The sequence below is a fragment of the Thunnus thynnus genome, chromosome 21 (genome assembly GCF_963924715.1).
Source record: "Thunnus thynnus chromosome 21, fThuThy2.1, whole genome shotgun sequence".
NCBI lineage: Eukaryota > Metazoa > Chordata > Actinopteri > Scombriformes > Scombridae > Thunnus > Thunnus thynnus.
In genome coordinates, this window is record NC_089537.1 from 7,253,083 (window position 1) to 7,268,981 (window position 15,899).

General features: G+C 42.4%; 1 protein-coding gene across 2 annotated transcripts in view; it reads right to left on the reverse strand.

Annotated features, from left to right (window-relative positions):
• Window positions 1-15,899, reverse strand: part of LOC137173773 (rho GTPase-activating protein 21-like) — an 86,693-nt gene that overhangs the window by 42,700 nt on the left and 28,094 nt on the right. The window contains exon 1 of one of the 2 annotated variants that reach the window (XM_067578847.1): window positions 5,444-6,928. The exons of the other annotated variant lie outside the window; for it this stretch is intronic. Coding sequence (XP_067434948.1) covers window positions 5,444-5,755 — 312 coding nt within the window. The 5' untranslated portion in view covers window positions 5,756-6,928. Of the gene's footprint in view, window positions 1-5,443; window positions 6,929-15,899 lie in introns of those variants that run through there. 2 annotated transcript variants of the gene reach the window in all.

Genomic DNA, 15,899 nt, shown 5'->3' on the forward strand with positions numbered 1-15,899 from the left:
ACTTGAAGAAAAGGCTAAAACGTTTTTGTTTGAACGTTCTTTTTTTTTTTAAAGGAAAGTGCTCGGCTGCTTTTAGAGCTCTCCAACTAAAATTCACTTCAACGTTTCATGTTTCTTTTTTCTGTCAGCACAAATAATATGGCAGGTTGCGTTTGTACCGGTGTTATCAGTGGAGGATTTACAAGTGTTGAAGTAGCACTGAGGCCTCCTCAAGAACAGAGAAGCTGTTTCCTTTCTGCAATCACACAAACTCACAACACTTGTACATCATATCAAATGTCTTATTTTGTCCAAAAACAGCCCCAAAACCCCAAAATATTACATTTATGGTGATGTAAGACCAAGAAAAACAATTCATTTTCACATTTGTAAGTGTTCAAACAAGCAAATATTTTGCATTTTTGCTTGAAAAATTACTTAAATGATTATTAAATTATAATAGAGCAAAACTGCCAAAACTTAGATGGCTCTAGATTCTAAATTATGAGGATTTGCTGCTTGTTTTTGTATCATATATGATATTAAATTAAATATTTTGAGGTTTTTGGGACTCTTGGTCCAACAAAACAAGCAATTTAAGGACTTTGGGCTCTGGGTAATTTTGACATTTTTCACTTCTTTTTGACTTTTCAGGGTCTAAACAATGAATCGAGAAAATAATCTGCAGATTAATTGATAATGCAAAGTCCAATTGAACTCCTCTGCTACTGTGATGTCTCTCAACAGTGAGGATTATATCACATCCACTAGAAACTGTTTATTAAGCCATCAGATGAGCGTCACGTACCTTACATTGGGGTTTTTATTCATATCTACAGTAAAGCTTGTCAGCAAATACAGAAACACTTCATTACACTTGAAAAAAACACAGTCATATAATTGAGTTTTTGAATTATAGTTGACGTCAATGATTATAATATCTGTCAAAATAATCAGGATTGTCATTTAAGTCATATTTGTACTGCCCCGAGCTTCACACAACTGTACATATGGCTTCAGTTATTGCACATTTGGGGCTTTGCAAGGCTATTTGGCGTGTTTGCATGATGACAGACTTATCTTCTACACTCCTACTGTGACTAACGCAGGATAAAAACAACCCTTAAACGCTGACAGCTTTAGCTTGTGTAACATTACGTTTATGCCTACATAACACAACACATGCTCCACATCGGCCGTGAGGCTCGGGGGGTTTGAAATGTTCTACAACAAAAGCTGTTTATGAAAAGTGTTTTCGCTGACTCGGTCTCAAACGGCAAGCGGGAGATAAAGTGAGTCGATCCGGTCTGTGATAATGATTCTCCGAAGAAAAAACAAGCAAACACAAACATACAGAAGGAGCGTGAGTGGTCACGTCTCAGATCTACCGGGGAGGTTGCGTTGTGATGAAAGAATGATCAACATAACGTGATTTGTGTGACATAAATCGTGTTTTTTGTCGGTCGGTGTTAGTAAACATAGCATTCAAAGTTAGCCCCTCCTCCCCTGGCTCGACCGGGGCGAGCTGAGAGCAGAGAGAGAGAGAGCAGCGGCGGTCGAGCGAGCTAGAGAATGAATGAAGAGAGCGAGCAGTGCTAGCGAGAACAAAGCCGTTTCTAGTTCTGAAATGAACCAAGAAAAATAAGCAGCATATTAACCAATAATGACAATTAGAGCTGAAAGATTAGTTGATTAATTGACAACTACTTTAATAATCGATTAATCATTTTTCTTGTTTCTTCTTTGGATTGTTGACTGTTGGCTGGAACAAAACAAGACATTTGAGGATGTCTCTCTGGGCTTTGGGAAACATGTAACGACATATCAATTCATTGTGAAAATAGTCAACAGATTATTTGATAATGAGTATAATGATTGCAGAATAATTGCAGCCTTAATGACAATAATTGTTCATTTCAGCCCTACAAACTATAGGCTAATATTTTCTTTAAAGTAATTATTTTTTGTGTTTAGAGTCCAAACATGCAGTAGATGATAACATCATCACTCATAACACATAATTCAGGACTTTAATTGCATTCTAAATCTCATTCTCAGATTGTTTTAATTCAAAGCCTTTCCAAAACCCACAGCCCTTTCCTGGACTGCAAGCTATGCTGAGAGTTATGCCGGATGGGGTTTTTATAACCCTGGCAGTTGCAACCGAACCGGACAGGTCAAGGTGAGGAGGCGGTCCCCGGTACTCCCCGGTTGGGCATGAGGTTAACTACCCCACCCTGGAAAATTTGTGAGTTACAGAAACTCTGACAAGTGAAAACCAAAATCACACACATGGTTGAAGAAGGTGCCCCAGTGAGAGGGACTATGACGCTTCCCAGTCACACCTGCAAGGGAAGCCGACACACCTTCTGACGCCAAAGAAATCCATCCCTGCGGGGACATGGAACATCAGAGCCATGCTCCAGGCTGGCAAGGCTGCCATGATTGCCAAAGAAATGGTGTGCTAGGCCCTCGGGAGAAGCACCCAAAAACACAAGGAGTGAACAAAACCAGAAACCCTCGACACCATCCAACAGAGGAAAGAGTTCAAAGAAAAAGTGAACTCATCAACAGACATGCTCTACGGCTTCTTTGGGAGAATTTGGGTAGAGAAAAAGACACCTAGAATGGGCAGAGGGACACATTGTGAAACTGCCAAAGAAAGGTGACCTAAGAAAATGTAACAACTACCGAGGGATCACCCTACTTACTGTACCCAGTGAAATTCTCAACCAGGTCATCCTCAGCCTTCAGGAAGAGGCTCTGGGACCAGCAAGCAGGATTCAGGAAAGATCACATAGCAACACTAGGAATCATCATTGAACAGTCTATTGAATGGGACACGTCCCTGTACATCAACTTCATCGACTATGAGAAAGTGTTTGACAGCTTAGACAGGACAACACTGTGGCGCCTAATAAATATGTAATTCCCACCAAGATCATAAACTTAATGAGGAACTCGTATGATGGGCCCTCATGCAAGTCATGCATGTAGGCCAGCTCTCCCAGAGCTTTAATGTCAAGACGGGTGTCAATCAGGGATGTCTACTGTCACCATTCCTGTTCCTCCTGGTGATTGACTGGATCATGAGTGAAACAACTGAAGGGAAAAGAAATAGGATACAGTGGACAATGTGGGAGCAGCTAGATGACCTTGACCTTCGGATGACATAGCTCTCCTTTCACACATAGATACAAGTGCAGGAGAAAACAGACAGACTCTCACAAACTGCGACAAAATTTCACCCAATACAGCAAAGACACATGAGATGAATATCCACTCCAAAATCAGCAACCTTATCCTCATGCACAGCACTGCCCTAGAGGAGGTAGAAACATTCACATACCTTGGCAGTGTTGCGAACACCACCGGAGGGACAGATGCCAACATAAAAAACAGGATCAATAAGGCTAAGGTGGTGTTTAATATGCTCAGGAAGATCTGGAGCTCGAAACACATCTCATTCAATATGGACCTGTGGAAAAGAACAAGCCAGGATCTCACTGATTTCCAAATTTGAAGGAAAAAGTGGAGTTGGATTGGAAAACCTGCCACAAATATCACCTGACAGGCCCTGAAATGGTCTCCCAAGGAACAGAGGGAGAAGAGATGTCCAGGCGGAAATGTCTGGGAGATCTCGAAAGAACCGCCAACAACCCAATGAGGTGGAAGACATTTATCAATGGCCTATGTTCCGTAGAGGAGCAAAGAGCTTAAGTCAAAGTAAAACAGACAGCAGGAAATATTCTCTGTTGAGATAGCAACTCTGCTCTCTCCTGCCGCTGTGAACCGTCTGAGCAGTGAGACTTCTGTCACATCCATCATCAAAGTCATGATGGAGCTGAACCACTGCACCACAGGGCGTGCGTTAGCGGTTAATACTAACACTACCATAGATGAATCCAGGCTACGAGAGCCTGCAAAAAAAGAGTCTCAGCCTCGACTCAGATCTCTCCGCAGGCTCTTCTCCTAAAAAAATACATCTTAGGTATGGATCCAAAACAAAGACTCCACCACCCCTCTCTGTCTTTATCCTCCAGGCTTCTCTATCCACACTTCTCCTCTTCTTGCCTGTCTGGGAGCAGCAGATGTAGAGGCCTCCAGAGAGAGAGAGAGAGAGAGAGGGATGGGTGTGGGCTTAATGGTATGACTGGTGAAATCACCACCAATACCCAGTGGTATGGGCCTGGAAGTGAGCAACAGTTCACGATGTAACAGAGAGCAGAGAGGAGGGGAGCTGACACAGTCCAACTCAGCTGTTTGTTTTGATTTCATGCTTAAAATCTAATGTATTATGCAATAGCTAAGCCATTTGGCACCAATGTCCTATGACTGAGACGCACACTCATTTTCCATCTCTCTCTCTCTTTCTATATATATATAGCATGTTGAATTATCCAGTAAGAGAAGCAGCAGTATAGTACACTGCTGCTATCGGTTCCCACAATGCCTCACAGTCATATTCAAAAAAGATACAATACTGTAAATTTGATCCACACTAGCTCACACAATTACTTGATAAATACTACTCACTTATGCATGCAATCTGCTCATCAAAACAGTCACCATTATGTGCACAGAGGGTTTGATCTGTGTGCTGCCATATGGTGCCATAGCCTGCAGGATGGTGCGTTTGCATGCCTGTTCCTGCTTCTTTATGCATATGAGATCAGAGTGAATTTGAATGACATTACTTGTTGACTCAGCTTTTCTCCACGGTGTTATTTTTATTTATTTTTTTTTTTTTGTGTTCATTTGTGAGTAACGAGTCACTCCTGGGTGACTGACCTCATAGATCTTTCACTCCCTCCTCTCTCGCTTTTTCTTTCCAAATCCTTTCTCCCTGTCTGACCACAGGCTTTAACATTAGTCACCCTTATTCCCTTAAACATAGGAAAATATGCCTTTAACTCCCTAGTTTGGTCCGGCACTGAACAATGACTGACTTCATCTGCTTCAGTCTCCGCACTACACAGACAGTGAAGGATTGTGGTGATATTTCTTTTTTTTATTTGAGGCCACACCATATGGACTGTCGCGTACGTACAGCTGGAAAAAACAACGATATCGTCGTCTGACAGCATACTGCAAAGTGTCATTCTGAGACTACCGTAGGGGCCAACAATAAACGAAACCTAAAACTCCAACGCACAAAGACACACTCACATTACAAAAGATATCGGTCAGTGAAACAGGACTACCCTGTCGCTGGAGAGCAGGATGACGCACACAAAATTCCTCAGACAGCACAACAAAGTGTAGCCGCCCTTAACCTCTTCTCCCCTCTCAGATGCTTCCTATGTAAACCTATATGCCTCTGCCAGACACTGATAGCGAGTCAGAGTATTACTAAAAGCCTCTAAACTGCCACGCTTGTCCAGGAAGTTGCCTAGCACCTCCCCAAAAAATGTCAAAAATCACATGGATGCTCTCCATTTTTCTCATACATAACTGTTCTTACCCTAGATCGGACACAGTTCTTTCTGGAGGCTTCTCGTAGCCGAGCCCAGGACACGCTGCGGTTGGGACTGGTGAGTCCAAGTTCCACTTCTCCCCAGTAGGCTCTGGCCAAAAGCTGGAACCAAAGACAGTACGGCTCTGACAAACAGCCATCCACCCCGGCCAGTCGAGCCCAGGGGCAACCTCCAGATGACGGGGAAGGAGACAGGGTGCAGCACCCTTCAGCGCTCACGTCCACATCCCGCAAGTCAGGGTGGTCCTTCAGAGGAACCGGCTTACAGCCTGGAGGTAGCCCGTTCCTCTGGGCTAGCATGGCATAGCCAAGTCTGAGGTGGTAGGACCAGATGGCAGAACAGATGAAAACTATCCTCAAAACCCGTCCACTTTCTGTGTCTTTCGGTCTCTCTTTTCTTCACCAACTCCAAGTAGTCTACTATAACTTTCTGGTCGAGTCCATCTTGCTCCCTCTTTCTCCCTCAGTCCGCCTTTTACTGTCTGTTCTAGTCTCGGCTCGGAGAAACAGGGCTGTTCCTCTGGGCGTCCCACAGACACATGATGTTTCCACTCAGCCGAGAGGAGAGCACAGCGGCTGAGTGCGCTGCAGAGAGCCCAGGCCGACTGACTGACGCACCCACCCACTCACCACACAAAACTCTCTCTGAAGTATGCGCACACACACCAGGCAGCCTTAAGTGAATTCTCTTTCTCCCTTTCCTGTCTCCTCCATCGCCCTCTCTCTCTCTCTCTCTCTCTCTCCTTCTCTCTCTTGCTCCCCTCTTCCGCTGCCAGCCGTTAAAAGCTCCCCAACACACACGCTCTCACTGACAGACTCACGTGTCGGGGCTAATCAATAAAAAATGAGAACAAATGAAAAGGAGAAGACAAGACGCACACACAAGTCAAAGTTAAATATAAGGAATATTTGAAAAGTTTTTAACATAGAAAGCACAGGCGTGTTATCTGCCAGGAGACGGGAATAACCTGGATTGTTTTCACTGCTGGTAGAAGAAGTCAAGTGGGGCTCATGCAGATAAGGAAGCATATGGGTTCTGTAAAATCTATAAGGCACAAAAATGTACCACCGACCCACCCACCTCCGCATGCCTGCAGCTCATCTGGCACCTTCAAAAGAACTAATGCTCGGATGGCAGACGTGGTAGTCGGCGAGAATACCAGCAGTTACATAAATGTATCCTAACTGTTGTCCAATATAACAGATATGACAAATCAAAAGACAGATGTTGGAAAAAAAAAAAAAAAAGATGATAAAACTACTATTTCATGGATGACTTCCTTTGTCAGAAGATAAAACATAGTAAAGTGCAAAAATTATATAATGAAAACAGTGACGTGGCGTTACAGAGTATTGTTTTTACAAGAGGGTTATTTATATAATTTTGCTGATTTGGCGGCGGTACAGTCCATGTCATGTGACAACAAAAGCATGGAAAACAGAAGACTGCTAGCAAGCAAACATGTACTTAAATGAAAGATTTTAGATATCAAAAAAAAAGATCTCTCTGTAAATGTTTTATGAGAATTGAAATGCACTTCAGGGACACACACAATGAGTCTTGGTGAGTAACACTAAAAGTAAACATAACCATTTATACTGATATTATCTCTACCTTTAATATGTTTCAGGCCATCAATGATTCAACTGCTTCCAGGAATTATTGGTTTTATAAGATTTCTACATAAATGTGATGAAGCAGTCACAATGTTAATGATTTCACAAAATATGTTGGTATTATAAAATGATTTCTATGGAACATTTTTCTTGGGGTGGACTAAAACGACTGTACTGAGACCATTTGAGGATGTGGTCTTGGTTTGTTGGTAGGAATGTGATCCGACCTCGAGCCAACCCGACTACAAGGCGTTTTCTGCGAGTTTGAACTAAACAGCTCTTGTAGACAGTTGTGCTTTGTATACTGGGAGGCAGATGAGTGAAATCAACAGTTGCTAGCAGCTAGCCGGTGAATGAATCCTGGTCCAACTAGCGAAGAACACTGTATTTGGCCAGAAGACCTTCCTTGGGACTTCCCGATGGACTAACCAATGAGCAGAGAGAACGTTCTCTGACTTGTAGTGATGCATTTTGGTTCCCTTGGATTTTTCTCTGTATGAACAGAAACTTATCCACTGATTTTTAACCAGAGCAAATAAACTATAGGTTTGAAAACGCCCTTGATACTGCTCACACCTACTCTTACTCATACAGGTGTTGTCACTAACGTTGCCTGATTAGACCTTGTTTTAAGTTTGACTGGCAGCTCCCTCAATCTTATGGTTTTGTTGCACCTGTCAGGGCAGGACAATTAACCATATTATTATTGTTATTAGTTCATAGTTAATACTTATGCCCAAACATGGCTCCACCCGACTTCAACTTCATTTGAGCTCTTATCAGTCAGAGTGAAAATGAAATTGAAAATGCCTTTGCAGGTGTGGCTGTGCAGGGCCTTAAAGCACAGCCAAATAACACAAAAATTAGAAAAAACATCATAATAATCTACTTTCAGAAGTCTGAAAACGATTTACTTTCTTTTCTTCTGTGATAAACAAGCTCTGACATATTCTGACTGTGTTAAGACACCAACAGGAATCATGTAAAAGAGAGTTGAAGTCTACTGGTGCAAACCTTAAGACAAACTCTAGTATGTGTCAGCGTGATACCTTACCTTCAACCCTCAGGACAATGTGCTCTGAATTAGAGCCTAAGCAAACATGCGAATCCAAACAGTGAAACCACCTGCAACCAACCTATTCTCCCTTCACACTCACTGCGGTGTGTTACATAAGAGGGCCGGCCAGGCCACAAGGGAATACCTCCTCAATCTTTAAAAAGGTAAACAAACTCCAAAGAGGCTTGGCAACTGCCTTTATTCCAGGACCGGTGAGATGATTGGGAGCCAGATGGGTTCAGCCCTGATACCTTTTTTTTTCTCTCTCTCTCTCTGGTAGACAGCAGGGCCAAAATATCAATTTAATATTTAATCATATTTTCATCTCAGAGCTCTCTGGAGCGTTTGTGCTGCTCCAACAGCAACAGCAGGGATTTGTGCTGTTACATGGCCCCGTCACTAAATGTTGAATAAGTCACAATGGATCCGTCTTTAGTTCATTCTGAATTTAAACAGCTCACTATACCTCCAGGAAGTTGGACAGATTGTCCCGTAATCATAAGTGTACTGGTTCGCCGCCGGCATCAGCTAATGCATGTCCGTCAACAGCCGGTGTGGTTTGTAAAAGTCGCTCCGGATCAGGTCGTCTGCTAAATGGCGAAAACGTAAATACCGGTCTATTTTGATTCTGAGGATTATTTGCCATCCGAGACAGCAGCGACCATGAAAACAACATCAGGAACCCAGTCGTGGAATGTTCCCTCTCAGCATTTGGTTATGAGCATCTTGTTACCACATTCACTCAGCTCAATATAGCATGTGGTATTCCGTATGGAAAAGATGGCAGAAATAGAAGCCCAGTTGAGACACTTGACAAGCAGAAGCCAAAACAAGGATTAAATGTTACAAGAATGGTTATATTTGAGAAGCGTACGTGGGTCGACTGCGTTATAGAAAGTGAATCTGTGTGTTGCTTCCGTCTTTATAAAAGCATTACAGGTACAGTTACCAGCTAAACAATACATCTTACCTCCACTCATGCATTTCAGACTGTTATAGTGTTTCAAAACACATCATATATGTCTCGAAATTCCTGTAAATCTAAAACACATGATAAGGAAAAAAAAAAAAAAAAAAAAAAGATCCTGAGGCAGGAAACTTGAATGGAATTCCTGTTGGCTAGGAAGTGGATTTGGTGCCATGCAGACACAAAAACTAGACATGCCGCCCAGAAATATTATGCCGTCGTCGTGGCAACAAACCTGACCACAACAATGTTAGCCACTGGACTGGGGTGTTCTCTGTGGTCGCTCATGTGATTTCATGGTTTGTGTGTGTGTGTGTGTGTGTGTGTGTGTGTGTGTGTGTGTGTGTGTATCAGTGTATATAGTGTGAAGGAGGTGATTCGACTTCCTCTGACTTCCTCTGATCTGAGAGAACACCGTTATCCTGTCAGATTTGCCACACGTTGGAGTTCCTGATATGGCTCGATGTGCAAATACAGAGAAGAAAAAAAAGTGAAAGGAAGGATTTGTGTGTGTGTGTGTGTGTGTGTGTGTGTGTGTGTTCTGGATTTAGCTGTGCGCTCTGTTTGTTTTACTAGCGGCAAAACTGGGTCGTGTTTTAATGTTTGGGAAGGATTGATAAAGCTTTAAAGGATAAGTCAGGTCATGTCAGGTATTGAAGTTGCAGAGCGAGAGCGAGGCGAGCGGAGGGGTCACGTTCTGGTGTGTTCATGAAGGAATTCACCTGTTTACAGAGACAGACATCAGAAGGCTTATAATATACAAGACTGCAGCTAAAATTGATCTTCTATTACTGATTATACTTTTGTTTAACAATTATAAGTTAATCCTTAAAGGGGACATGCACATTTCCAGGTCTATATTTTTATTCTGGGGCTCTACTGGGACTGATTTATAGTTAAAAAACTCCTTATTTAACTCATACTGGCCCTTTATGCAGCCCCTCAGTTGAGCCTCTGTCTTTTTCTGGTTCTTTACTCAAAATATAAACTTCTCAAATACATCCGTACATGTTCGAGCAGAAATCCGATCTTAAATACGGACAAAATATAGTCAACGCCAACAATATTAGAGACAAAGGCTACAGGAGGGACGGCTGATTGCGGGCGTGCGTTAACAATCTGACATCAGTTTGATGGAAAAGTAGAGGTAAGTTTGCAAACAGAGCATCCAGAGCAGACTGAATCCTGGCTTTTGACTTTCAGGGATCATTTTACATAAGTTCACCTCAAGTTTTGGATCTTTGAACATGTTTAACATAGACATCCGACATTATAACAATACATAAATGACAGAAAATCAAAAGAGCATGTTACACCCGTCACAATTTCCCAGAGCCCAAGGTGATGTTCTCAAATCACTTGTTTCGAAATCCAAATGTATTCAATTTACTCTCATATGAAACAGAGACAAGCAGAAACAGGTTAATGGGATGATGTTCAAACACAGATCTTTAACACCAGCGAGGAAAATGCTTTGAAGAACTTTATGAGATAACATACAGGTGTAAATTGTAAACATCGCTGTCTATCCCCCCCAAAAAAACCCAGCAATAACATAAAACCAGTGTGATCCAGTTGATAAATACACTGGAGTGTGGCCACAGACGCCTGAGACATTCTACCGCTGGGTGTGGAGGGTGGTGCTATGAATAACTGACCAGTAGACAGAGAGATGGTTTACTTGACTATGTGTTGTAACATTTAGGAGGTCTTTGTTGCTACACTTGTTGTTACCGCTGGTGGCTGGACCCTACACAGTGCAATTTGGTCTTGGAATCCCGTCCCCCCCCCCCCTGCTGATAATTCTGCAAATGGCCTTGTGGCTTCACACAACATCTCATGCAGGGCCAAAGACAACATCCAAACTGCGGCTGTGGTGAAATAAAGACAAGGATGGAGAGATCGGCGAGTTTTTTTAAAGGGAATGGAGCGGTGCTTTTTAGACCGCTCGTGAGTGTTTAAGCTGAAATCACATTAGCGGCAGACACAAGTCCAGTTTGCGGGTTTGGAAAGGCGAGGGTAGCAAAACTGGTTAGAGGAAAAAGTTCAGTGTTTTACATTTACATTTCAAGCGGTATGCCAACACTCGCCACAGAAAAAAAAAAAAATCCTTAAAATCCCAAAAGCTAACAGCCAAAGTCGTGTCGCCCTGAGTTGTGAAACTTGTTTCAGATGTTTACATTTCTGGTGAAACACAACACAATGAAAACCAGGTTGTTTCATGATGCCGTTTCATTTTAATCCACTCAAAATCTTGGAGTCTAGGATTTATTAGATGATTATCTGCAGCTCTGATTTGTGTAACAATGGGGGGAAAAAAGGCCCGCGGTCTGTAAGCAGCTGACAGGATCTCTGGATGGGGATTAAAGACACAAGGCACCGACAGGGCTCTAAAAACTACAATAAGTAATTTTGAAGTCTCCGATCGGTGCTCGTGTGTGACTAACTTTATGTATCTGCGGCTGTGAATGGGTGTGTGTGTGTGTGTGTGTGTGTGGTGCGGAGAGCGAGAAAGAAGAAAAGAAAAAAAAAAGTCTTGCAGGAGGATTAGGCTCGATTCATGGGTGGCTTTTCAGGACTCCTGGCGGGTGTAAGATCTAATCTGGACATGCTGCATCTGGGCTCCGCGAGGTATGGCTTACTGTAACAAAGGACTGGCTAATGAGGGCCGAGGGAACAGACTGCTCCCACTACGCGCCCACACCGCTGCACACCCATAAAGCCCTTCTTCATACGGCCCTCGGGGGGTACCGAGGGGTATGAACCCCACAGTCGACTACGTTGGGGTAGGTAAGCAGGCTGCCCGGCGCTGATTGAGGCAGATACTGAAGCTTGTTTCAGACACTGAAACGCCTCAATCTGAGTCCAGGAGGCATTGATGGAGGCAGGTTCTGTATCTGAGGAGGCCTATAATATAATTTTACCGCACTCTCATCTGCCAGTACGTTAGAAGGGGATGAAGGGAGCGTGTTTTGGTGCGCGAAGCCAAGAGTTTCTTTCCTGGAGGGAAGAAAAATAAGACAGTAAAGGAGGAAAAATAAAAGTGAATGAGAAAAGCTGTTTGCATCTGGGATTATTATAAACAGTCTGCTTAAAACAATGAAGAAATAGAAAATCTGAAACAGGCTGCACGACAAAACTAAACTGAAAAAATTGTATTGGTAATTTCTTAGAAGCCACGTCTTCCAGGTCAGGCCAGGTCTTCAATTTACTTGTTTTGGTCTGACTAATGTTCTCAAATAAGAGATTCACTTCACCAGAAACTGTTTGGTATTTCTGCTGAAAAACGACTGAAAATGATTATATGATTATTAAACAAGTTGCCAGTTCATTTTCTGTCCTTCAACTTATCATTGCAGCCATTCAAACATGCATTTAACAGCTGAAAAACTTATAATAACTGACTAATAAATTCATTAAACATACAGTCAAAATGTAGGAACTTTAATTCCCAGTTTCCCTCTCTATCTATCTATCTATCTATCTATCTATCTATCTATCTATCTATCAGGTGCAACAAATGTCAAGCTCCCATTAAAAGGCTTCAAGATTAAAATCCACTAACGATACAATGACAGTCTTTCGTCATGCTTTTGGAGGACAATGTTGGCGCCAGCTTTGTTTTCATTTTAAAAAACTCAATCAGCAACTCCGAAAGCTACCAGCTTAACTCCCTGTGACTCATGCCCACGACATACAGTATTTATGAGCCAGCGCGTCGCTTCTATTCCACTGGCAAAAACAACAATCAAAATTCACAGTTTGCTATGGAGACCATCTGTGTAGTGCAGAGAAGAAATACACCGCCAAACTTCCAGGAGAGAAAAAAAAAAAAAAAAAATAGAGGGGATTTCCTTCAAGAAGGAGCTGTGGCCAGAGTGAGGAGAGGCTGTGGGTTAGACTCTCACCCAGAAACTAACGGGGAATACAAAGGAGGAGGGAGGTGTGTGTGTGTGTGTGTGTGGTGGGGTGGGGGGGGGGGGGGGTTTGCATGAGCTTGGTGTATTAGCGAGATCCCCCAGTAAAGGAGCCCTGCTTGATCTGGACAATTGTCTCCAAAGGTCCCTAGACACTTCTAGACAAATGCCTGTGCCAATCAAGCATTCAGTAGCCGGCTCATTCACTCCTCAGCAGCTGCTCTCAGACAGCAGAAAAAGGAGCAAATATGTTTCTGATGACAGCCGTACCCCCCACTCTCAACTCAAACATCTAGTGAAGAAAGAAAAAAAACCCTCTCTGCTGATGCTTAATTATTGCATCTCTCCTCCTCGCCCAGACAGTTTCCCCTCAGGGAGAAAGCACATGGTTAAGGAGAGGTGATAGGAGGAAAGAGCATGGCAGCTTTTCTCTGCTTCGAATCATCAGAAAGCGTTAATGAAGACGCGGTTATACAGCTTTCAGACTGACAGAGTGACGTGAGATGAATCTCAAAAGGTCAACATGTATTATGTGACCTTGCTTTGCAACCCTGCTCCGATACAATGCAGGTCTAACACTGCTTGGTTTAGGTATAAAAGGGTAAACATGTATTTTTGATCAATTAATTGACATTATTAAAGGATTGGTGTTAATGTTGATACATTTTTAAAGTCATTTATCAATCAGAACTGCAAACTATTTACTGTTCCTACTTTAAAAATGCAGCAATTTGCTTCTTTTCCTCTTTTTTTATATAATTGTAACATGATTGTTTGGATTTTAGACTGTTGGTCGGACAAAACAAGCTCTACAAAATTATGACAAACAAAAATCAAACAATTGATTATTATTTACTGGAAGCATCAACCTCAGAAACACTTGAGCCTGATTTAGCGTGTTACTTCAACTCTTCATAAGGTCCATTTGCTATGATTTATCTCTTAAATAATACTTAGGCAACCACTTTTAAAAAAACTTGACCATTCTGTTTAGCAAATGTATTTATATCAGGCGTAGTATGATCATATGTTTAGCGGCGGTTTGAGTTACAGTAGCAGTAGCAGGTGTTGTGTGAATGACCAGGGGTTAACCTGTGAGAGCGGTGTGGTATGGACGGCTCGTGTTTAACATGTCTGACACAGGGTATATATGTGTGTTAAAAGTGGTTTGGTTAAACCTCCAGAGAGAGAAAAAAACTCAACTAAAGCAGGATTCACCCTACATAAAAGACACCTCTATTCATCCAGAACCAACCTAGCGCCACAAACCACCCATGTCTGGAAACTCGGCGAAGACATCATCAATCAGATACTGAGACATGCGGACAAACACCTGATTCAACAAGCCGGGCTACTGAGCAGCGAGAATAAGAATATAGACTAACGTGTACCGCCCTGAATGTAAACTCAGGCTTTCCAGGCCTCTGAAAGACTTCTTTAAGAGACTGTGACACTACTGTTGGCCGACGTGTGCTCCATAAAGAGCCCATATAGCAGCGGTGTAAGATGATCTTGGAATTCCCTCAGCTGAGGTTTGAGGTTGGACTGCTGTAGGCTCGGAGGGTGGACGGGGGGTGGAGGGTCCGCTTATACGACCATGCATGCCTGATGGATGCATAATTACGGTGTAATGGGTGACAACACGTGTGGACATACTGGATGCATGCTGTGGTGTTCAGCATGATGAGATCTCAGTCGTTAAGATGTTGATTTAGTAAAATAAGGATGAAATAGTCCAGGTTTAAATGATTAATGAATGCAAACAGAGTGGTATGATGAAAAGTAAACCACGTTGGTTTAATGACGGGTGACGGCGTTAGCTCCTGTCTCTTCAAGACCCCCCCACCCCCCCCTTGATGAGCCCACTCTGTTCTGATTGGTCAGCTTTCCAACAACAGTAGAAGGATTTCATTTATTTTTCTTGTTCTTTACTCAAAATAGAAACTTCTCAAATGCATCCCAACATGTTTGAGCCTGAACCCAATCCAAAGTATGCAAATGGACAATGTGAACAATCCATAGACCAACCTTAGCAACAAAGGCTACCAATGGACAGCTGTTTGTAGGCAAACTATCCAACGTCATCACGATGAGGAAGTAGAGATAACATGCAGGTTAAAGCCCTGGCTTCTGACTTGCAGGGAGCATTTTACATACGTGATCTCAAGTTTTGGAACTTTGACCATGTTTAACATTGACATCCAACATCATAACCGTATAAAACTGACAGAAAATCACAAAAAGCATTATATATATATGTCCCCTTTAAGGCACTGTTGTGTTTATTTGATATTATGATACTATAGAAAGGTAACACAGGGAAAGAGATGAGGTGATGACATGCGACAAAGCTCCCCGGCCAAAATCAAATCTGGAACGTCACAATTACATATAGTATGTGTCTTAAACCACATGTCTCATCCACTAGGAACCCCCCAATATCTCTGTTACATCATTATAAACTGAACAACTGTGTTGGGCTGATAAAACAAGCAACTTGAACTCGCAAAGGACATTTTTAAACTATTTCTAACAGAGCAAACAATGAATTACTTTAAAAAGAATGTATCGATTAATCAATTAAGAAAATAATCCTCATCAACCCCACAAACAGGCTAAAACTAGGAAGGAGAAGTGCGCGAGCTTCTAAGACCGCATCCACTCAGGAAATACCAAACATGTCAACTCTTCAGCTTCGGCTCAACTATTCTGGTCGACTTGTAAAATATTCATAACGTCCATTTAAAATTCATAAGTGACTGGAGAGATGCTCCTTAACTCTAAAAATACTCTTTACAGCATACGGGAATATGAAATATTCATCATGATATGAACCCTTTCGCCATGTCTGGCAATCCCGTGTTTACCTCTCTCATGTGCGGAGGC